The sequence below is a fragment of the Aspergillus luchuensis genome, chromosome 6 (assembly GCF_016861625.1).
Source record: "Aspergillus luchuensis IFO 4308 DNA, chromosome 6, nearly complete sequence".
Lineage (NCBI taxonomy): Eukaryota > Fungi > Ascomycota > Eurotiomycetes > Eurotiales > Aspergillaceae > Aspergillus > Aspergillus luchuensis.
In genome coordinates this window covers 3,347,751-3,369,546 of record NC_054854.1, presented here as the reverse complement: position 1 = coordinate 3,369,546, position 21,796 = coordinate 3,347,751, and the positions used below count along the sequence as shown (strand labels likewise).

Here is a 21,796-nt window from a genome sequence, read left to right as displayed (position 1 = left end):
AAACTGGGGAAGGGGGAAGGGGGAATTACGGAGTAGTTGTGGTCGCATTCTTGAGTTACAGTGCAGCGTGAGCTTTTGTGTGTGTTGGTTGGAATTTGACTTCGTGGGATGCATCTCATTCTCGTTTCTTTTTACTTTTTCGAGGGGGCTTCCACGACATTACAACCCAATTTTAGGTTTTGGCTGCATGGGTTGGGTATCTAGGTATAACGGTGAGGGATTGAGGTAGGTAGGTAGGTATTTGTGCATTAGGGGGATTTCTTTGATGATCTTTTAGATAGATATATTATATGTAGTGAGGATATTCAATGCCTTCACTATGGGTTATTTTGCTTGCGGTGTTTATCCTCGTCTCGAGCATAATATTATGTATCAGTTATGGATTCAAGAATAACTAGTCTGAGTAATAGTGCAGCCCATGGGCCCATTCCAGCCAAAAGTCCAGCCAGCTCGGCAAAGACGTGTGCCGGTTCCAGTTTTCTAGGCGACGGGGAGATTCCGAGATAAACTCTGGAATCTTGATAAAGATTGACAATGATGCGCACGCCGATCATCCAACGCTCTCCAACGCTCCAGCTTTGACCGCCTCAATAGTCGTCGGGAATCCTACCGCAAGTCGCTTAGGTGCGGGTATCGAAATAATATCCCCCTGACAAGATTAATAATAGCATCCACTCCCCCCGACCCGGAACAAATGCCGTCGGAGTGCCCACCGCATTATTAACAGTCTATGCCCCCTACTACCTGCTGATTACTGCTGCTATTGATCTGATCCCGGCCCAGGGTGGTATAATCCTCGGAGACTTTGCCGTTCTTGAAGATCCGTGTCCGCGTTGCTATTTTGGATAGCTTGCTTATCTTTTTTGTCTGATGTAGTATCAAACTATCGTGTGAAATGTTGCACCGATGGTTTGGCATTTTTGCCTTAACACCAAACCATTAACTAACTAAATCCTTTCTTTCTTTCTTCTTGCTTCCAGTCTAACCTTTTGGTGCCGACAAGAGACATACGTAACACACACGCGCCGAGAGTGCCAAACAACCACGGCATCAGAAAAGTCAAGTTGCGCCTCTCGTGTCGATCCCATCTTGTTTTCCCTTCCAAAAGCAACCATGGACAGGCGGCACCACCCGCTCTCTAAGCCACCTTTGCTCAACCCATCAGCTCGTCTGTTTCATTTGTCGCGGTTCAGTCGAGGTCACAGTTTCGGTTCCGAGGGATAGGCGGGCGGCAAAGATGTGACGGTCGATCAAACTAAGGGAAGCGAAACCTTGTGCCGGTTTCAGCTCTCCCAGCCACGAGTGGGCGGATCGTCGCTTACTCGCTGCTGACTGTATTTTCTGTATGCCTCAGGCAAGGTTGAGCTTCAGCTTCAGCTGCTCCTACAGAGTTCCAATCAACCTCGGCGTGACGCCGTCATGCCTTGCGTTCGTTGCTTTTGCGAACGTATCGAGTCCACCACTAACAAGCCATGACTAATGACATGGGTTATCCATTCATCCATCCCTCCTTCTTGGCCTACATGCTGTCTCTCATTTGCTTTTTTCCTAACCGCTTATTATTACTCTTCGTATTTCGTATTCTTTTCTGCTTTTTCCATCGGTCGGGGGTTGCACAAGACATGGCGGCTGTGCTTGACCACAAGACGGTTGATCTCCAGCACATCTGCAGACTGGCTTGCTTGGTGTGTGCCAACTTCCAAGAATCTGACGCATGGACGCCATTCTGCAGGACCATCTCGTCCCGCCCGGCCCCAGGAGTGAGGGAGAGAGAGAGGCAGCTAGCTTGCCAGCCCAGCTCTCTGGGAAAGAATCAGCCCATACATACTGGGCCTTCCCTGGCGCCCCGCCGTACTACCACAACTACGGAATCCTACGACTTGATTGATTGACCAAGGCTCCAGCTTGCTTGCAACATTCCATTCCAGAATCCACAGTAATTGTTGCGCCGGCATCTCATGGAGGATATTTCCTACATACTGTAAGATGGGACAGGACTTCCCCTTGCTAAAAAAGGCAAGATCTAGAACCTAACCCCCTATCGGCACTTGATAGACTTGACAGATGTCACGATCGGGGGATCGCTAAGAGGTTTAGGCAAGGCTTGTGATTGGAGCTTAGAGCTATGGCCCGGCAAGAAGGATTGCGGTGGCCTACTTTCTCTCAAGCAACCGGCAAAACAACGGGTATCAACTTGTCTAGAACCAGCATCTTCCCCGAACGCCACGTTGGTTAGTCAAGGCGTCGAGCGCAGATCGTCATCAGGGAACTAAACTAGGGACACAGCCGTGGGTTCGTGGGGAACGAACAGTGTTGTCGCAAGCGCGACTCCCCCCCAGGCCAGGCAGCCAGGCAGCCAGGGGTTCAAAATTCGTGCACGCCTCATGGCAGTGGGACACGTCCAAGATGAAACCCGGAGTTAAGAAATGGATTTAGTGCCGGAGACCGATCTGGTAGGATTTTTCCTTTCTTTCCTTGGAAAAGTCGGAATGAAGCGCATCATTTTTTCCTCTTTCTCTATTTTACATGCTGCAGGGTAAGGGGTGTGGTGAGAGAGTGATGTGTGTGATGACGCCTCATTCTTTTTCTCATCTGTAGGCTGTAAGTTTGGCGCTGGTTGTGCGTGACTTGACGATGTGTTGCGCGCGCAGGTGATGCAAACAGTATTTTTCCCTTGCGAGCTGGGAACCGAAAGAGAGCAGTCCTCCCGTTCGGCCGCGTTAGGCTTAGCATCCCACTTTTTTCTAATCTCTCTCTCTCTGTTTTCCATTCCTCATCTACAGTTCCTTCCATCATCCTCCCATTTCATGGATGGATGGATGGAGCTTCTCAATTCGGCCCCTGAACAGATGCCGACCGACCGACCGACCGCCTTACTAACTAGTATTAAAACGAAACAAATAAATAAAAAAAAAATCCCCCCTTCCTTTTCGCTAAGAACTGCTGGAGCGGGCGTCGGACACTCCAAACCCAACTGGGACTAGAGGCGGTCCTAGCGGCCTCCCTGGAGTTCTGGACCCTGGTCATTTCACGTGGCAGACGTCGGCTCCGCCTGCAGCTGCGGTCGGCCCTTCCCGAGTTTGGCACCAAAGCCGATGCACTATCGTGACGCTTGCCTTTTGACAAGCCGCTTGGTATCTTACTAGCGTGGATTTTATCCTTTACCGTAAGATACAACCTGGGCTAGTTTTCGATCCTGGGTTTTTACCGAGATACTACCTATTCCATCCATCCATCCTTTCCTTTCTTTTCTCGATCCATGCCTTGCCAAGGGGAAAAGGAAAAATAAAAAAAGGAAAAGGAACGATAATGGTGTGGGATGATGTGTTTGAGTTAAAGTTGCTAGTACCTAGCTAGCTTGTTAGCCTGTTAGCAGGAGGGAAGGGGGGGAGGATATATCTTCCACTTAGCTCGATCCCGAGAAAGCTGTTAGTTAGTTACTTAGCTTGCGTAATAAAGTGTGATACGCGTGATTTTCACATGGCAGTGGCAGTCACTCACTGCGAGAAGAGAAAGGCTGCGCAGGGCTACCCTAGACGGCCAGCGGCGCAATCCGCATGCCTTTTCCTTTCCACGTCTATCTGTCTGTATTGTGAATAATGATAATAATAATAATAATTTCGGGTACTTTTCTCTTTGCGTAAACCCCCATCTCTCATCTTGACGATCATTGATTTTTATTTTTATACATTGGCATTGCATTGAAAGAATGCCATGACAGCAGTTAGCAACAGGAGCGTGATAAGATCACTTGATGTTCTTTGCTTCTGTGGATGCAAAAAACAATTTGGTGGCTTCGTATGCAACTAATACTATAATCTAGGGATTTAGCTAAGCTAAGACAGTGAGTCAAGTCACAGACATGTGAACTTCTGGTTCTCTGCTTGATCGTAAATAGTTAGTTAGTCCACTCCAGGTTAATATATCTGCCTACTGCCTAGATAGATAGATATAGTGCCACTTGGTTAGGTTAGTAAATTGGCGTGTGCTCATTTACACATTTATCCCAGCTAACTAACTAGGTTCGATATCGATGGGTCGAGAGTCATGTCATGCGTTTTGGCTTAGCCGATGTTTTGGCGACCCAAGGTGAGAAGGGGGGAATCATTAATCCTGGTTCATGTACATTGCGTTTGGAGACTAGGTTGTTAGCAGTTAGTTAGATGGTCGATTTCAGTACTTCCCTCTAGTTCTACATGGTTAGATACATGGTAGTTTGTTGGAGATGGAAGATGGTACGGTATGTAGGACAAAGTTCACGGGAGTCACACATTTAGTAGCGTGCATGATGTGCAGCTCGTGTCCGAGTTTCCTTTCTTATTTCTATTTCTATGTGGATGGTGGTGTATATTTCATCTGCATGTAGACAAGTAATCATCTAAGACAGTGTGCAATATACACGAGGCTGATCGATGGATCCATCCATCAATGAAACGAACCTCGGTACAATGCCTGCCATCTCATCTCATCCCAAGAACATCACCTAATCATTTAGTTTAGTAGGAAACTAGACTAGTTCGTTAGTTAGTTATCACCCGGAGATTGAACAACGGATGCTCTTACCTTCGATACACGAGGGAAAAGACGGACCCACCCTACTTAGATACTATCGCGTGTTTGTGTGTGTGTGCGTTGCATAGGTGCGTGCAGTGGAGTCCAGTGCAAGAGACAGAGAGAGAGCAGGTTTAGGTAACCATCATTCTTTTCTATCTTACTAACTAGTTAATTAACTAGCTAGTCATGTATATACCCACTTTTTTCCACTTGGTTGGCCACTCACTCAGACATACTTATGTATCTATGTACGGAGTAGACTACATATCGTTCGACGTAAAGTCATGTCCGGTCGGCTATCCATTCCATTCCTTGTTACTACCTGGTTTCTTTACTCCATCCTTTAATGAATGAATATGGAAGGATCATCATCTCTTCATGCCATGGCATAGACATGGTTAGGGCTGGGCCCAATCTCCTCCGTACCCACTTTTTATTTTCCCACCATGTCTCTCTTCCCTTGGATACTTACTTACTTGACCTTACATCTTCATATCCGAAGTGGGGCAAGCTGAGAACGTGGAAGCCCACATCCCGGGAAAAACGGGAAACGGGATATAATAATTATTCATGGTTACTTAAACAAAAAGTAATTTGGATGAGACGAGATGAGACAAACTAAGTACTATGTATGTCCACTTGGTAGATTCTTAGTTAGATCTGTCTGTCTGTCCCGAGGGTGGAGTTTGTGCTATACTGTTTATGGGCGGGCATGCGAGATGTAAATTGAATAGTGTGTGTGTTGGAGATAGATGGATGGTGTGTTTTTCTCTCGGCTAAGCGTGGAAGGATGGATGGATTAGCCATGGGTCGGTTCAGTCAGGGTTCGGAAATGAAGGGGGGGATGGAGGGATCCGGTGGTGGTGTTCCTTTGGGTGGTAAGGCGAACGGTGGGATGGAAAAGCACATGGTTGATGGGTTCGATGGGTTCTAGAATTTGGGGGGGTGTGGTTCTTGTCACTGAGTTCATTTGGTTGTTATGCTGGGGTGGAAGGGATAACTGGGTTTAGATGCTTGGTTAGGTGGTCTGCTCATTGTGGTTGTCTTCTCGCTTTACTTTCGAATTCAGCTGTTGGAATCCTTGTTGGTAGTTCTTGTAAGGTCATTGAAAGCAGACCTGCTTAGCACTTGTCTCAATTACTTTACGCTTACTTCCTACTTGAAGCCTCATCAGGGCTGTAGAGCACCTGACTTCACCCATTCCTTCTACTAGGATGCTGTCTTGCCATCGGCCCATATTGTATGTAAGCCCTGGAGTGGCGGAAGCAGGGCACTCGCTTCCTTTGTGGCAAACAGTTGGATTCCTTCGACTTAAAATTCTCCTTCAAGTGGTCTGATTGGGTGATGGTGGCAGTGCTGAGGTCAATGGATTGTTGGTTGGGTCTGTACAATGTGCTTTGTAGTAGTGTTCACAGGGCATTACTTGCCACAGTAGAACTGGGTTATAGCATACTACCATCTGATTAGTACTATAGATTGTGCATATCGTATTGAAGTGATGTAGTGTCTAGGTATACGCTGTGTCGTAGTAGTGGTAGCACTCATTACACTCTCAGTATATATATATATTTCAGTTCTTAGTAGTAGTATAGTATGTGTTGAGCAATTACTTCTCATGAATATACATATACCACTGCAACAATTGCAGTAATCAAGACAGAGTATCTTTGTGAATGCTCTTACAGTATAAGTACTACTCCCATTAAAAATATTACCTCCCATGCTAGTATACAGATAAGTACTAACCCAGCCTTCAACACATAACTACTAGTAGTAGTTATTATCACCACATCCCACTTACTAACACAACATAATACCAAATCAACAACCAACCCCCCAACAAGGAAATCCCTATCAAATACACTTTGTACGGAGTAGTTACATGCATGCAGCACAATCCACCTTACCATGCAACCATCGGACCAGAAGTAGGCTCTCTCTCCTCTGCATCCCACTCCACGGACTACATTAGTCCAGAGCTATTAAGTAATGACATCTGAACACATGTCAATCAAACTTAATTCTGCTGGAAGGGGGAATATGATTGGATATCGTGCTGATATATATTTCTCCGCGGTGGTCACATCTGGATTTAGTCTACAACACCTGAGTGATTTAGTTGCTTTGATCGATTGATAGGGTTTATGTTTTTCTGGTGGATATATTGTGGGAATATACGGATATGAAGTAGTATAATCATGTGGTAGGACGTGGGATGAGTTCTGACTTGTCTAAGTAGAAAACCCAGTTAATCAGACTACTTACTTCCTAACGAACAATAACACGATGATCTATAAGTACTAGAATGCAGATAAGAGTCAGGAACATATATCATTCCATGACATCGTCATGTGTCGGTATACTCTACTCCGCGATATATTTCCCACTCACTCACCATCCACATAGCAATCCTACTACTAGTACTATTACTGACCAACTAACACATTGGAATGGAATCACTCCCTCTCTCCTTCCTACTTTTCCAGAAAACTCTATTCAGAATCATCGCAATCCATTATCCCTGCTAGTCAATAAACCAAGTATACTACTCAACACACACTCCGAATCAATACAACCGTATCAGCAAAACAGTAACTGTATTTCGTGTAACAAATCTACAGATCTGCTGCGTGGCAGGCGGGGCCGCCCATACCTAGAGCAGACTAGTGCGGACCCAGAACATCTCCAGAACAAGTCCGATGCCCGAGATTATAGGCCACTAACGGCAACTTAGTGTCGGGATTATGTGGAGCGAATCAATCATCCTTCCTGTCGGCTGTCTTTGGCTGGTTGTATGGTATTGTTTTGGTCCGTGTGTATTATTCAGATGTCTAGGTTTTTTTTTTATTCTTTATATGAGATCAAGGTATTTGTGTAGTTAGTATATTATTGTTTAGAAGCTTGATTGCATAAATATATGGAAGCATTTTGCAATACAGGTAGTTGGAATAGGAAGGAAAATTTTTCTGCCTGGAATTAAGGGCAGCTCGGAATGTCACCGAAGCGGTTCCGGGATTCTAAACTAGTGCAGCATGAGGGAAGGATGATGCTTGAGGGCAGCATTTCGGTCAGCACTAGGCGTCCATGACTCTCTGTATGGTGTAGATCGTTATTCCTGGCTCTGGCGCTTCGATGTATCTGCGGATTAACTATAGTCTACAGCTACATCAGCAGCAGCACAGCTCGCCTCAAAAATGGCGTCTGATGTGTGTCTGACTGATCATCGAGACTGATCCGCCATGATATCATGCATCTACACATCACAAGACTAATTCATGTCAGATGACAAGATCCATCCGCCCGCTGCCACTCACTGGCAGACAGATCACTCACCTGCAGGCGCCTCAAATCTTGGAGTTCGAGTTCATCTGCAGAATGCACCCACAAGGAGTGGCTGATTTACGCGAGCGCCGTAGCGATCACATTCACACAATGTAAGTAGTGGTCTGCCTGAAGTGACTCATATTTAGCCAGAGCAGCATGGAAGATGTGACTTGACACGCAGACCGGGTTTCAGCCTCTCCTTCTGACCGCTCGTTTTTCTGGGGCCGGCACTTGCAGAATGGATGGTTGGATGAATGTTTAGCATCCGGGCGATCTTCCAACTCCGCTGCAGCGGACGAAAGTTGAGACATGAGACATGCTGCAGCTGGATATACTGCCTCTGATTTGATAGATGAAGCCTGCGCGCATATTCCGTATCGACTTACTCCGCAGATACTTGCCTTCCTTGTAGTCCAGGCCGCAGGTACATCCTCGATCCCGGAGTAACTACGGCGGCTATACTCGGTATATTATACTGGCACTTTCTGCACGAAATCACGCTCTGTCCTTGATCGACCGGGTTTCCTGCATTGGCTCAGGGTCCGTGTGGCCTGAAAAGATAGCAATGGGTGTGGCTGTGAGGTCGGAGGTATTAGGACGGATAACTGGGTGAGCCCAACACGGCAACCACCCCCACAGAGTAACGGTGCCATCGCCGTACAACACCGAGCCAATATCCTCGGCGATTCATATTATGTCCTGGGGCTGAGGGGGCAGGGGGCTGGGCTGGTTGCTTACGCGCGTCTCTGCTCGTGGGCAGACCGTGCCATAGTGTCGGAGCAGTATACCAAGAGGGATAGCAATCAATCGGGGGCCCGACTACTGAAGCTCGGCTCCGCCGTTTTCCCACTCCTTCCCCCTCGTGCTAAATCCTTCGCTTATCGGATCGATGGGCTTGGGGGCCGTTGGACTTGGATAACCTTGTCTTGATGGCGTAGGAGGTGTCCATGTAATGGGGGGTCATTTCCGCCAGTGTGGCAACTAGAAACACACTTGGTAGACTAGGACAGCGCCCAGAGCGGCGCAAACTACCCCAAAGAGGAAGTCTTTCACAGAATAGCACATCCTAGACGGACCCGAGAAACCGGAATCGAGGTCACCAGGGCCTTGACTAGCATTCCCAGCTAAGAGGATCTAGGTGGCGCCATGGCTAGCATCGGCGGCATGATAGAATCCAGTCAAGTCTCGGACGAAGGAATGCAAAGATGGAGCAGGGTTGACCTTAGGGCTTCCACATCGTAGCCGATCAGCATGCCACAGAACCGATCATCCGTCGACAGGGAAAAGGTGATAAGTTGGCAGGATAGCAGACAGGGATATGGCAGCCGATGGCGATGCCTGAGAGGCGGGTTTGGCCACGTTGGGCGGCGGCGGGGAAACGAACAATAATGGGCTAAATGTGGTGGCGGGTTGCTGGCGAGCATCCTACCGTGCCCTCATGATTTACCATACAGAGAGACTAGCGCTGGCGTGATCCTACGGGAGTACACGGTGTCCAGCGAGTGGAGGGTCGCTTGAAGCAAGTCGAGATGTCAATGGAGGAGAAAAGCTGGAGCCCCTCAGGGGAGGAAATCCCGCCTCCACTTGGGGATCCGAATGGACCCCATCTAATGTCGGCGACTCCGTGGATGACGGAGACGGTGTAGTAAAGTTCATTGTTTCAAAGCAGTCTTTGTTGCAATGCTTTGTTTCCAGTTTTTCCACGCAGCAAACGCACGCGATGATGTGATGATGCTGGAGATCGCTCAACGGCGCGTTGCTCGTCGAATATTGCACCAATCAGTGCTGTATCCCCGCACTCCCGATCGAGGCCATGGCGGTGTCGATCATATTGGGAAGTTCGAGAAGAATGATTGGAGAGGATTCACGGGAGTCAACCAGGTATATCCAGTACCATGAAGTTAAGTCCTGCGTAGACTGCAGGGGGAGGGAAAGAAGCTGCCTTTGGTCGTGGCAAACCGGGCCGCATCGAGGCGCGGGTTGGAATGGGCGCAACTGCAATCCCTTTCGTACTATTCATCTATCCCACGATCCACTGGAGTTGGAGAGCAATCCTCCATCTTTCTCCTCTCCACCAGTAGGTGGCCTTCCTGCAGACCCTCAAACTTTGAAGCCAGCGTCAGCCAGGCAGCTTGCTAGCCAGCCAGCCAGCATCAGCACTCAGCAGCTTGACGCCCAACATGGACGATAATCCTGAACCCTGTTGTTGCGCAGCCCGACCGATTGGCACGTAAAACCCCCGACCGCCAGCCAGCCAGATGATCCGCAACGGAAATGCCCGACCGTCGCAAAGAACAGCCCCAGGAGAAAAAAGAAGGGCTCGGATCACCAATCAGTCCGGTTGATCAGCATCCCATCTCGCGTTGGCGATTTCCCACCTGCAGCAGATGTCGCTGACTGGCTGGCTCGGCTGCGGGATGGAGCTTTAGTGTCTGTGTGTTCTGGAGTTTTTTCTGTCCTGATCATCCCGAGCATCCACTAAGACCTCTAAGAGTAACAGCCTGTTAGATGACAGTCCTGGTCTGACAGTAGAGTGAGGAGGATGGGGTCGAGTAATGGCAGGACCTACTATATTGCATCTGCTATGGAGTCAATATTCAGCCCTTCCGTTGGTTGGCTGATTGCTTGCTTGATGATGATGATCAATCAATTTACCTTTACTCCCATTCATGATTCATTTCCAACCTGCAGGGCCAGTCATCCATCATCCCGGCCCAATTTCCAACCCCATTCCTCTTTTTTCCCTCTCTCTCTTTCTCTCCAGTCGGAAAAACCACGCAGGACCCATCCAAACCTGCGTGGGATGCGGGAGATCACGATGATCTCCCTCTCTGCCATGCAGCCTGTTGCTCACCGAGAATCCTGCTGTTCTTGTTTTTCCATGCGGCCGGCATTTCAAATGCCAAATTGCCGGAAGTGTGTAACTGTAATTGTAGAGGATTCTATCCATGACTGGTAGTGGTGGGTGAGGTTGTAGTTTAGTTGGGTGAAGCGAAGCGAAACTGGAAGTGACGAGGTCAAGTACGGAGTATCTATTACCAGCTGATTCCCTCCCACTGCCATACTATCCAAGTCCATATGACAATACCTACACACATACATACATACATACAGATACAACCTACATGCTGAATATGCAGTTTAGACAATCTCATCACATTATTCCAAGAATAACATCGCCTCTTATACATATATTTACCTTGGCTTGCATCTTAAATGGACCCCAAACATGGGGCGGACTCGGAGAGTGAGTGTCTACATACTGACGACCACTGCACTTGGGGGAAAGAAAAACAAAAAATAGAACAAAAGAAAAGCAAGTGTGAAGCATTCCCATCCTCCTATTACTCATCGAATGAGTCCAGAACGAAGTCAATCTCGGTCGGATTCGGGTTCGTTCAATACAGTTGGTCAGTCTGGATGGCAATGCTTTTTACATCCTAGCTAGTATGTAGGCGCATACTTTTGTTCCCCCCTCTACGATCATTGGTATTTCAATTTTTGTATGATGATTGATGATTATTCTTTTCAAATTCCAATTCAATCCAGATCATCCCCTCTCCTGTATGTTCCCTGGCCTGTAATTTTGCATAACTGTGTGTATGGGTGTATGGATGGAAATCAAGTAATATATGGTAAAAGTCAAGCACAGACTCTCTCGCTTCGTCCAAGTTTCTAACCGCCGAAGTATCTCTCGTCTTAGTCTCGAAGTTTCATTTGCATGACATGATCCTACTGCACTATCCTTTCGCCTCCCCCCCCTAAAAGTACGTAGGCAGATAGTTCTCTCTTGCATTGACCTCTGCGGCTCGGGGCGTGATTCTAGTCGAGAGGGTAACTATCTACGGACCGGTGGCGTGGTGTGTCTGGGAGGATTGGCATCCTGGTTCATGTATCCATGTGTCGATGTCTGTGCCTACCGCGACATTTCTGTCTTCCCTGGTCTGGAAACCATGCGCGGTATCGGAGAAGGTACTAGATATACTAGGCTGTATGGTAAATAACTTTATTTGGGATTGTCGGGTGCGTTAGGATGCATCTTGTGTAGTCTCCGACTGCTCGGACGGATGGAGGGTGGGATGGTATCAGTGGATGGATTGAGTAACCCCTGTAAGGGGGTCACGGATGGGTTGCGTGGTGTGCTTGTAGTGTCGAGGGCACTACTAACGACATGTCAATGATAGGGGTAGGCCTGAAGCTTAAGCAGTCTGGTGCTATGCATGTGAGAACCGCTTCATTGTTCTGTTAAAATTGCAATGTTTGTATGTTGTTGCAGCGTCATGTATCCCCATAGACTGGGACATAGCTCATCGAGCCATGTAGGAACTGTCCAAATGTCATTCATGCAACGTATCCAGTCCTTCTATATATGTGTACTATATACTGTCCAATATATATCGCCTGTAGAAGTCATCAATCGTCAGTTCATCTGGCTCACTGCCAGGCTCTAGGCGTCAAGGTTCAAGTTCTCTAGGATCCTGTCGAGCTTCTCCATCAGGATCTGATAGTTAATCGCATCTTGGTCGAACTCGTCGACCGCGACCTCACCATCCAGTGTACGGATGAGTGGCTGCTCCTGTGCCTTCAAAGCGGCCTGTTCTGGCGGAACAGCCACGCTCGTTCTATCCCCAGAGCCTTCCTTTGAAAGTTGGATTGCCTCCACTCCCTCTGTGACCTTTTCAACGTCTCCGTTGACCTCAACACCATCAGCCACCGGCTGCGTGGGCTCCATCATTTCATCGATACCGGCGTCATCGAACCGCAGCCTGAATCGCTCACCCAGGTAAAAGCGGATATCATCCAACAGTTCGATGGAGTCCGTTTCCTGTCGGGACTGGATGCGGGACGCCGACTCTTGGATAAGTTCTGCAAACTCAGGCGAGTCAATGTGAGCTTCCAACCGGTACGCGAGGTATCGCGCAGCAAACTCTTCGAGTCGCTGAACACGGGTCAACCACGCAGCCTTAATGATGGCATAAATGTCTAGATCATCCTCTTCCTTGGTCCCGCGTGTCCTGGCAGCTTCCGCCTGCGACATGTTGCCACTACCCAGTGTGCTGATGACAATGGCTGCCTTCGTTTTGAGCTTTTCAATAAACAGCATGTCCGACGCGAAGAGAACGTCGACCGCAATATCGAGCGGGAAGTCAGCCCGCTCCGTATAGAGGAAGGTCAGTACAATCTCCAGGACATCCGGGGAGCAGTCCACGCTGATGACATTGAGGTGATCCTTCATGTGGGCTTCCCTGAATGGGGAGGCGAACATGGTTTGAAAGAACTCCGATCGCAGAAGCATTGCCCGATGACAAGGGAACAGAGTAGACATCGGTTCGCGTCTGCCAGATCCATTGGAGCGGCCGTGTTCGGCCTCCGTCGGCTCAGATGCCTCCACAATATCCTCGTCGTCCTCAGGGAGTTCATCCGCTCGGAGAAGAACATCGGCATAAATGGCATTGTGCCTGTCCCACTTGATATCGTCTGCCTTTGCTGTCTCTACCGTCACTTTATGCTTGAGCACATTCGCCCGGAACCACTCCTCTAGTTGGTCTCGTCCTTTCGCAACTTCCATGGTGCGTCTCTGTCTGGCAAGCCTCCTATCTCCACTGTCAAGTATACTATCCACAAGGGTATTGATCTCTAGATGCTTGGCTATCTTATCGATGCCCGCGAAAACTTCCGATTCCGTAAATCCCGTGCCGGGGCCGCTTCTCAAGTCCCGAGGGGCTTCACCGAAATAGAGATATTTAATTGCTGTTCCAAAAGCCTCTGGTGGAATCGTATTTGGAAGTCTCCATGTTGACGTATCAGGGGCAGACTCCAACTTTCGATGAAAGTACGGCGACCGTGCAGCCAAAATAAACTTGTGAAGGTGTAGTGATTCATCAGCTGCCGTGACAACAATGTCTGACGTTATCGGAGTTTCACGAGTAAGGAGAGAAGTGATATGCGCGGCCAGAGGCTGAAGTGGATCCGTCGATTTCGAATAATCATACTCCAATAACAGGTTCCGTATACGGTCGTTCAATGCATTATATAGACATCTATAGATGGCCAATTGTGAGCAATCGATATCTATGAAGTGGAAGCATTTCAATAGTAACGTACCTCTCGCCTTGAAATGTGTCACGCTCGCATAGAGCACCGGACTCGAGGAGCAGCTGCACAACCTCGTAATGTCCGCAGAGACTCGCCTATTGCACGGTTCAGTCAGCAAGGCGGGCTATTCCGATAGTTCCCACAGCGAGTCCACTTACCAGAATCAAGGGGGTGTAGTCATAGGGATCACGGGCGTTAATATTGACTCCCTCTGTGATCTTCTCTTGACAAACTTTGAGGTCCCCCTTACGACAAGCATTGCATAGCTCGCGAAACGGCTCGCTAAGGTCCAGAGGATTGTCGTCTTTGATTGCCCCCTCCTTAATCAGTTTCTTCTCATTGTGCAAGCTGACCTCGAGCTGGTCCTTCCGGAGGACCTTCGGTTCTTCCGTCATCATGGCGATGCCGTCACAGTATCCTGGAGGCGAACGTTGACAGATGCCGAAAGTCCGAAAGGCGGGACTCGAACGGCTGCCGATGCCATCATCTTATCGATAAGCCGACATCACGTGGGGCCGCGATTGCCACTTTCGAAAGGAGAGCCTCCCTTGGAAGGATATGGTAGACAAACATCCATCGAATATTTACTCTCCTTGCAGATATATCATCGCTAGATCTTGTGATGAACGTCTTGGTCAACAATATATCCACCAGAATTATCCGATATTCCATGCAGATGAGGCCAGTGCATTCCTGTGAAGTGATGGCACCAGTGATCCAGTCATCCGTGATGCAACAGTGCTTACCGCCTACTATCCGACCGCCTGCTGCATGCAGGAAAGGGCTATGGCAGGATGCGTTGCTTAGCAACAGCCCTGCACCCAAACATCCAGCGTTTCTACCTTCTTGCATGTCTACTTCTTGAATCTACAACTCAACTACATGTGCCACTCCCACCACGTCGTCTACTAACCCAGCAGGTTCCAGTCACACAGCCTCGGTCCATAAATGCAATAGGACACCCCTCATCTCTCCTTTCACATCTCCTTCCGACTTTACCTCCATCCTCTACCTCCTTATCAGCGGCCGGATTCACCCAATAGCCACAATGGCAATTGCATTGGCGGAGGCTGATAAGTATGAGGTGCTAGAGAAGATTGGTAATTGGCCTCTCGCTGGATATATTCATTCTACCAATATACACTGGGCTAACAAGCTTGTGTTTAGGTTGCGGTTCCTTCGGGATTATTCGCAAAGTTCGGCGGAAGACAGATGGCTTTGTAAGTTTGCGAACCCCCATTGCAATATGACACCATGCTTATGGATGCAACTCTACAGATACTATGCCGAAAGGAAATCAATTACATCAAGATGTCCCAGAAGGAGCGAGAGCAGCTCACGGCCGAGTTCAACATTCTAAGCTCTCTTAGACACCCAAACATCGTCGCCTACTACCATCGCGAACACCTTAAGGCGTCCCAGGACTTGTACCTCTACATGGAGTACTGCGGCGGTGGCGATCTGAGCATGGTCATCAAAAATCTCAAGAAGACGAACAAGTACGCGGAAGAGGAATTTGTGTGGCGCATCCTCTCGCAGTTGGTGACGGCTCTGTACCGTTGTCACTACGGCTCAGATCCGGTCGATGTCGGGTCAAACATACTGGGTCCTGCGCCCAAGCCTTCGGGTCTCAAAGGAAAGCAAGCCCAGATGACTATCCTTCATCGTGACCTTAAGCCGGAGAACATCTTCCTCGGAAGCGACAACACGGTCAAACTGGGTGACTTTGGCCTGTCCAAACTGATGAATTCGCACGATTTCGCCTCTACTTATGTCGGAACACCATTCTACATGTCCCCCGAAATTTGCGCGGCCGAGAAGTACACCTTGCGCTCCGATATTTGGGCGGTCGGCTGCATCATGTACGAGCTCTGTCAGCGGGAGCCGCCTTTCAATGCCAGAACCCATATCCAGCTTGTTCAGCGGATTCGTGAAGGGAAATTTGCTCCTTTACCCGATTTCTACTCGCCTGAGCTAAAGAACGTCATCGCAAACTGTCTGCGAGTTAACCCGGACCACCGTCCCGATACTGCCGCCCTCATCAATTTGCCGATCATCCGCTTGATGCGCAAAGAGAAGGAAATTACCGATTTGTCCAGGACACTCCGCAAGCGTGAAGAGAGCGCCTTGCAAAAGGCTCGGGACATTGAGCAGGCCTACGCAAAACTCGAGAAAGAAAAACAACAAATGAAAGTTGAGCTTGAGAATACGGTGCGCCGCGAGTGGGAAGTGAAAGCCAGACTTGAAATCGATCGTCAAGTGCAGAACGAGATAGAAAAGCTCCGCAAGAGATTTGAGTGTGAAGTTCAGGAGCGAGTTGCAATTGAGGTAGAAAAGCAAAAGCGAAATATGGTTGTTCGCGAGGATTCTAGCGACGACTCCCGGCTCTCCATGAGCAACAATGACACTGAACAGCCTTCTGGTACTGATATCAGCAATCTATCACTGGAATCGCCTGCTGCGAGCAAGGCACAACGGAAGGAAACCCGTACCCCCTTCAACCGCTCAAAAACCGTGGTCGAATCGCCTATGGATGTTCAGATGGCAGAGCCTTCCCCTATCTCCATTGCATCACTCTCTTTGTCCCCGCGTCGGACCTCTGGGACCCATTCCGGCAAGAACATCTTCGCGGAGGCGGAGAAAAACCGCACAAAGTGGGAACCTACCCTGGCTTACTCTGACGATGAAGATGACATCCCCGATCTACCTTCTCCAACACGCCCCAAGGTCAAGCCTGATCCCTTCAAGGCTCCGCCCAGGCCCCTTCTCCGTCAGAACACCGCTGCTTTTATGCAGAAGCTGAGCACCCAGCCTCCCATCTTTCCCACCAATGGGTCAAGACTGCCGCAGATGTCATCTGGTGGATCTGGCGACAGCCAGCAGAGGGAAGCCAAATCACGATCGCCTCACCGACGTTTGTCCAAGATCCCGTCATCAGCAAATCTGGCTGCCGATGCTGGCTCACCCACGCGCAAGACAGGCATCAAGCAATTAGCCTCAAAGGCGAATGGAGGCGGGGAGGAGATGTACAAAGCCGTCATGCAACGCAACATGGGCGGTCGAACCTTGGTTGAATTGGCACAGGCGCGTGCTGGCGGCCGTCCCATCGATGAAATCAAGCGGTGTGCGAGTGATCCCCGCACCGGGTTGAAGCCGACAGAGCGCGATTCTCCAGCTGTTTGGGATCCCGAGAGGGACGAGATGCCCAGTCCCTTCTTGGCCCGAGGCAGAAAAGTTATCCGCAACCTGAGGTGACTCCAATCGCGCTTTTCACCTGGGCGACATTCAGATATTGCCACCATTTCTCATACACCTAGTAACTGCGTGCTTCTTGCTGGTTGATCCGCAGGAGTAGCTGCAGTAGGCTTTTGGGTATCTCCCTTGAGGACCTCTCCTCACCTCACCATATCTACTATTAATAGTCGAACATATTCCGGAGTTACGGCTGGTGGATTGTCTCAAAGACCAACGTTGGCCATGCCAGTCATGGGACGTGGATGCATTTAGTTGCGCCGCATCGTCGTTAATCCTATCTCACCAGGATCTTCACTTTCCTTTGTTCTCTAATGCCGTGATGCCCCTGTTGTTTGATCTTCACTTCACTTCTCGACTTGTACAGATATTACATTTGACATCCCCTGTTTGGATTACTGCTATTGAAAGACATCTTGGTGATTCGACGCGATTCTGATTCAGCTTATGATGATTCGAGCCTTTTTACCACGGCCTTTTCCCTAGATATCCTCTGCCACACTCTTTTGAACCTCACATTTCCTTTCCACCCCCATTCTAATGGTGTTTCACGGTTGGTGTTTATTTGGTGAATCATGGGCTACATATGGTATGGGAAGGGCTCCTGTGTACATACCGATTGGGTTTTCTCTCATAAGTTCTGCAATGGCAGACTTTGCTTCGATTCTTGTCATCTCACTCCAATATTTCAAATTGGTGCATATGTCCGAAGTTAACTCGTGACCAAAAATAGCTTGTTTGGAAATTCAACTGTCGATGGACGGGTCATTCTGAAATTTGATGTTTAATTTCTTTCCGTATCGCGTCGAGTTATAGTTACATTGATTTGAGATCCGACTAACGCCTCGTAAGATCCTAATCATGGGGTGACGGGTCACAGGTTAGGTCATGGTGGCAGAAGAAGTGATTGATTATTATGCTTCCTCGTCCTCCACTTCTTCAATCTGCACGGACCGAAGCTCCTGATTGAACCGCCTCTCCTCCTCTTCCAGTCTGCGTTGAGTGTCCTCATCAACAGCAGCTGGAGCAGCCGACGAAGCTTTCTCCTCGCCTTCTGCAGGTCCGGCATTATACCCTGCTTGCTCCAGCCGATCCATCTCCTCCGGTTCCAAGAGCTTGCCTTGTCCCCGTATAGCTTCCTGTTTGACCCTGACAGCTGCAGGAACGAACTTATTGATCGCCTCTTGTCGGAGATTCCTGATCTCCGGCTTGGCCTCGTACACAGTCTTCGCTTCGACGACGGGCGGTTTCGCCGGAAGAGCGTGCGGGCCCCGACCACCACCACCTGCAGCCTCTCCTCCTGGCCCTCCTTTCCGAAACTGTCGCGGGATAGGCGGAGGCGTATCCCTCGGCATGGGTATCCTTCTCACCTCCTCATCTGTCTCGTCGCTACTACTACTCCCGTCATCACCATCGTGCCTAAACCGGTTGCCGTCGCCGCCATCTCGCCTGCGTTTGCCTAAGACTGCAGCATCCCCGCGCCCACGGTGCTGACCGCCTCGTCTAGATTCAAAGTTGTCGAATTTGGGTGCCTTATCGCCCAACGCTTCTCTGGCCTTCTGCACGGCGCGCAGATCACGTTCCAGGGCTTCCAGAAGCTCCTGATCGCGGGGTCGTAGCTTTTGTCCGGATTCTTCGAATGCTTTGAGGTCGTTGATTTGTCGTTGGATGCGCTCGGGGTTGCGACGCGCTAGTTTCTCGTTTCGTCGGGCTTGCGCTTCGGCTTTGCCTTTCTTGAGACTTTTTTGTTTGTCGAGTTTGCGTTGCGCCGCCGCCGGGTTTAAGCTGCGTTCTTTGTCTTTGGGCATGGTGGGTGATGGGTTGGGGAGGGTGAAGTTGAGGTATGAGGTGGATGGGTAGGGCGTCAATTACTCCACGGGGATGGGTATTATTCCGGTTGTCTCTTTAGGCACTATGTGGGTACTGGATGGTTTGATTTCTTGAAGTCAGTCAGTCAAATCCAATCTCACGTATCTAATGTAGTTCTTTGTAATCTAGCTCTCGAATTGTCGGGGATGAGGGGGGACAGGCTCGGGTATGACGAGCTCCGGAGGCTGTATGGCCATCAGGGAGCTCCTGCAGCACACTAAGCTATGGGGAGGAAGAAAGAAAGGTGCTCACAGGCTAGTAGCTGACCAAGCTGCATGGGAAAGCCAACCACGGGCGCAGCGGATTCGCGAAGCCGACTGTAGCTGCGGAACCTTGACCCAAGACCAATAATATCAAGGTCACGACAACCTAGGGCGCAAGGCTCAAGCCTCACAGGTTGGGCAGCGCAACGAGTCTTACTCTGTCCTTTTGCCGAATAACGAGGAGGCCCAGTAGTCGGCCTGAAGTATGGGGGGTGTGTGTGGATGCCAACGTCGTCGATGGCGGTTGAAGAAGCGCTTGGTGCGGCAATTCGGACGAGATGGTTGGTGAGGTGCTTTTGTCAGCTGTACGGACGCAGAGCACAGATAGGGCTTGAGGGGAAATTGATTGGAGATTAAGAGTCGCCTCGGTAGAAGGATTCGAGTAGGATATATGAAGGTGGTAACAAGATGATTGGGTGCTGAGAGGGGGAGGACGGTGGAGTGGGAGAAGAGCGTTTGGAGAAGGACGCGATGCCGTCAAAATTGCGGGCGGGCGAAGTTGGGAGAGTTCCTTGCCTGTTTGGGGGTCACGCTCCCTTTCTTTTCAACACCGCCGTTCGTCCAACAATCGGATGATCCTGGTTGACTTTCGCTTTCAAATGGATTGATCGATTGGTGTAATACTATATCCTGAGTTGATTGTCAATGCGATTGCAAGTCAAGGGGATTAACTATATCGCATCAGCCAATCTTTCCCGTGTCGGTCAGGATATTGTTCGGTATAGAAGGTCACCCCCGAACTGCTGCTACTACACCAACACAAGTACCTCCTCTCCAAGATTCAGGTACCCAGGGATCAATGAGGAGAACAGGAACGTCTGTAGAATGAGATACGGTGCATAAAAAGACCCCCACGGCCTGGTCTACTCACCAACTGTCCTGAATCTTATCATTTTCATCGTTGCTTCTTCCTGTTCAACCTTGTCATTTCTGTTTCCCCTCCGAACGGGTTCCCGCACCTCCATCTTTTCTATCTACACTATCCTCCTACTAGTACAACCTCCTCTTCCTTGTATTCGCCCGCGACTTTTTTTGCTCGCTCCTCCTCCTCCTCTTCCTCCACATTTCAGCCAACTTCCGAGGCTGACCACTGGCCCGTTCGTCTCGAATCGCTCGTGCCAGGCTCTTCCTTGAAGATCAAATCAATAGCATTGTCGCCCGTCAGTGTAACCCCCGACCGACTCACGGGGGCCACTTTCTTCGTTCCTTTTTCTCTGTCACCAACGATCCAATTATCGAGCCTTGTCCCCTCTCTGGCTTCCCTCCTTTGACTTCCAATGATACTTTAATTATTTCTCTCAACGGGATTATCATCCACTTGGGGAACCTGACAAGACTCCGCCCATTGACCGGGTCTTGACCTGTTTCCTCCTTCCCTTCTTCCCTCCCTCCCCCCCCCTCCATCTCATCCCACGGGTCGTGTCTATCCTTGCCTGATTTCACCTACGACATTTCTCTCTTCCCTCCTTTTCTCCCGGCTTTCTTATACTTCCCCTCTCAGACGCTCGTTCACGAGATCTCTCTCACCTGCGCATATCGGTTCTCATCATGAACTTCGGTTCGTTCAATCTCCCCACCACGAGATCGACCGGCGCTTCCTAGACTGTTGTCGCGGTAGGAGCATGTCTCTGCCGGGACCAAATGTCCGTATCAGCCTCGATTCCCGACACTTCGCTTGGCCTCACCTCCTCCGAGATCCAAATTCTGAGGCAACAACAACAGATAGCCCTGCAGGGCGGCCACGGTGCCAATGGTGTTTCCAGGGGCCGAGGGACCGGACGCACCAGCAACTCCAGTTCGCGCGCCGCCAGTGCCGCCAGCAGCCACGGTCGTTTAATTCTGGATCCCATGAGCCTACGGGCGCTATCGCAGCAGCTGGATGGTTTGCAACAACAGATTCGCAATCGCCTTGATGATGTAGGTGCTGCGCTTTCTTCCTCTTTCTCTATATGCCGTTGGAGGTCCACTCCTCTGTCTGTTGTTCCGTTGTTTTCCCTTTGATATTGTCTGCTACAGTGGCCTGGCTAGCTTTGCTTCCCTTCAATACCCCTCCTGATGATCGCCTAATATTCCGACACTAACACATAGTAGCTGGAAGAGCAAATGCAGATATCTATCCAAAGCACTTACGATCGCGCCGGCAACGTCATTCGCAACGCTGATGCCGAGATTGCCCGTACCCGTTCCATTTTAGCCTCAATTGACGACTTGGAGAATGAGCTTGCGAAGATCGGGCATATTAGAGAAATCGTGAAAGCGTATCGTGGACGTATAGAAGGTCTCGATCAACGCCTGGATCAAGCCGCCCGCCGGAGACACTGAGATGCCAACCCTCGCGATATGTTCCTGTCCGCACTCCAACACACCTTATACTCTTGAACTTCAACCCTCAAACCTTTCTTTCTACCCGGATTACCCTAGCGCCATTACATAGTCAT

General features: G+C 49.5%; 5 protein-coding genes across 5 annotated transcripts; 3 read left to right on the top strand and 2 right to left on the bottom strand.

The window, feature by feature from the left end:
• Positions 1–1,472: 1,472 nt before the first annotated feature.
• On the top strand, positions 1,473–1,892 carry AKAW2_61168A (uncharacterized protein; the record flags this gene model as incomplete). The annotated part of the gene is made up of 1 exon (XM_041693374.1): positions 1,473–1,892. One exon carries the CDS (start codon positions 1,473–1,475, stop codon positions 1,890–1,892), a length of 420 nt encoding a protein of 139 aa, XP_041546666.1.
• A 10,433-nt stretch (positions 1,893–12,325) lies between these two features.
• AKAW2_61167S (ankyrin repeat and BTB/POZ domain protein) lies at positions 12,326–14,372 on the bottom strand (the record flags this gene model as incomplete). The annotated part of the gene is made up of 3 exons (XM_041693373.1): positions 12,326–13,919; positions 13,984–14,069; positions 14,133–14,372. 3 exons carry the CDS (start codon positions 14,370–14,372, stop codon positions 12,326–12,328), a joined length of 1,920 nt encoding a protein of 639 aa, XP_041546665.1.
• A 650-nt stretch (positions 14,373–15,022) lies between these two features.
• Positions 15,023–17,229, top strand: nimA (serine/threonine protein kinase nimA; the record flags this gene model as incomplete). Its single annotated transcript, XM_041693372.1, has 3 exons — positions 15,023–15,074; positions 15,142–15,194; positions 15,253–17,229. 3 exons carry the CDS (start codon positions 15,023–15,025, stop codon positions 17,227–17,229), a joined length of 2,082 nt encoding a protein of 693 aa, XP_041546664.1.
• A 911-nt stretch (positions 17,230–18,140) lies between these two features.
• Positions 18,141–19,034, bottom strand: AKAW2_61165S (WW domain binding protein 11; the record flags this gene model as incomplete). The annotated part of the gene is made up of 1 exon (XM_041693371.1): positions 18,141–19,034. The coding sequence occupies one exon, from the start codon at positions 19,032–19,034 to the stop codon at positions 18,141–18,143; it is 894 nt and encodes a 297-aa protein (XP_041546663.1).
• Positions 19,035–20,999: 1,965 nt separating this feature from the next.
• On the top strand, positions 21,000–21,680 carry AKAW2_61164A (uncharacterized protein; the record flags this gene model as incomplete). Its single annotated transcript, XM_041693370.1, has 2 exons — positions 21,000–21,275; positions 21,450–21,680. 2 exons carry the CDS (start codon positions 21,000–21,002, stop codon positions 21,678–21,680), a joined length of 507 nt encoding a protein of 168 aa, XP_041546662.1.
• Between the last annotated feature and the right edge of the window lie 116 nt (positions 21,681–21,796).